A 1,452-nucleotide genomic window follows, 5' to 3' on the forward strand; every position below is an offset into this window, starting at 1 on the left:
TCAGGCTGGAGTGCAGTGGCACGATCTTGGCTCACTGCAACCTCCTCCTCCCAGGTTCAAGCGATGCTCCTGCCCCAGCCTTCTGAGTAGCTGAGACTACAGGTGTGCGCCACTACGCCCAGCTAATTTTTCTATTTTTTAGTAGAGATGTGGTTTCACCATGTTGGCCAGGGTGGTCTCTATCTCTTGACCTCCCAAAGTGCAGGGATTACAGGCATGCACCACTGTGCCTGGCCCCTGTCCCTTATTTTTTATTTTTAAAAAATTAGAAGGCCAAGTGTGGTGACTCATGCCTGCAGTCCCAGCACTGTGGGAGGCTGAGGTAGACAGATCACTTGAGATCAGGAGTTCAAGGCCAACATGGTGAAACCCTGGGTCTCTACTAAAAATAACAAAAATTCACTGGGCGTAGTGGCACATGCCTGTAATCCCAGCTACTCAGGAGTCTGAGGCAGGAGAATCACTTGAACCTGGGAAATGGAGGTTGCAGTGAGCCGAGTTCATGCCACTGCACTCCAGCCTGAGCCACAGAGTGAGACTCTGTGTCAAAAAATAAAAATAAAAATTGAGTGATTAATCAATTTATTCCAGTTCGTTTTATTTAACCATCTATTCTTTACACACTGATTTGCAAGAGGCTTTTCATATAATCTTTAAATATATTCTTCTTTAAGGTTTTCTAGTCTGTTGACACATCTGTTACTTACACTATTTTAATAATTGACATTTTAGTTTTATCTTTTTGCTAATTTGTATTGTAAACATTTTATTATCATATATTTGGGGAAAATGTTTATTGCCTTTTGTAACTTATGACATGTATTTTTAAATAACAGAACTTGGTACTGTAGAGTAATGTCAGGATTAGAGTTCATATTATACAGTGTTCTGAAATACATTGTAATTATCTCACAGTATTATTTTGGCGACTTCAATTTGCCACGGGACAAGTTTCTAAAGGAACAGATAAAACTGGATGAAGGCTGGGTACCTTTGGAGATAATGATAAAATTCAACAGGTAACAAGCTTTTAAAAATAATCTTTAGGTTTTCTGTTTACAGTGAGTGCTACTGCTGAGTCTTACATTTTTATATGTACTCTTCAGGTTGAACCGTCTAACAACAGACTTTAATGTAATTGTGGAAGCATTGAGCAAATCCAAGGCAGAACTCATGGAAATCAGTGAAGATAAAACTAAAATCAGAAGGTCTCCAAGCAAACCCCTACCTGAAGTGACTGATGAGTATAAAAATGATGTAAAAAACAGATCTGTTTATATTGTAAGTGGGCCTGTGATGCACTTAAACATCTTACATTTATTTAGAAAGTAAAGTATGGAAGAATAAGGGCTCAGGAATCACAGCCTCACTAATTACTTTATGTCCTTTTGTAATATTCTTAACCTAAGTTTCTTTTTGTTTTTTGTTTTTTTTTTTTTTTGGAGACGGAGT

The 1,452-nt window shown here is 38.1% G+C and overlaps 1 protein-coding gene across 1 annotated transcript in view; it reads left to right on the forward strand.

The window, feature by feature from the left end:
• The window catches only part of SSB (Sjogren syndrome antigen B (autoantigen La)), a 13,552-nt gene that overhangs the window by 6,025 nt on the left and 6,075 nt on the right, over positions 1-1,452 (forward strand). Inside the window, exons 3-4 of the mRNA XM_011945914.1 lie at positions 916-1,019; positions 1,107-1,281. Coding sequence (XP_011801304.1) covers positions 916-1,019; positions 1,107-1,281 — 279 coding nt within the window. The remainder of the gene's footprint in view (positions 1-915; positions 1,020-1,106; positions 1,282-1,452) is intronic.

This window comes from Colobus angolensis, unplaced genomic scaffold (genome assembly GCF_000951035.1).
Source record: "Colobus angolensis palliatus isolate OR3802 unplaced genomic scaffold, Cang.pa_1.0 Scaffold247, whole genome shotgun sequence".
Classification (NCBI taxonomy): domain Eukaryota; kingdom Metazoa; phylum Chordata; class Mammalia; order Primates; family Cercopithecidae; genus Colobus; species Colobus angolensis.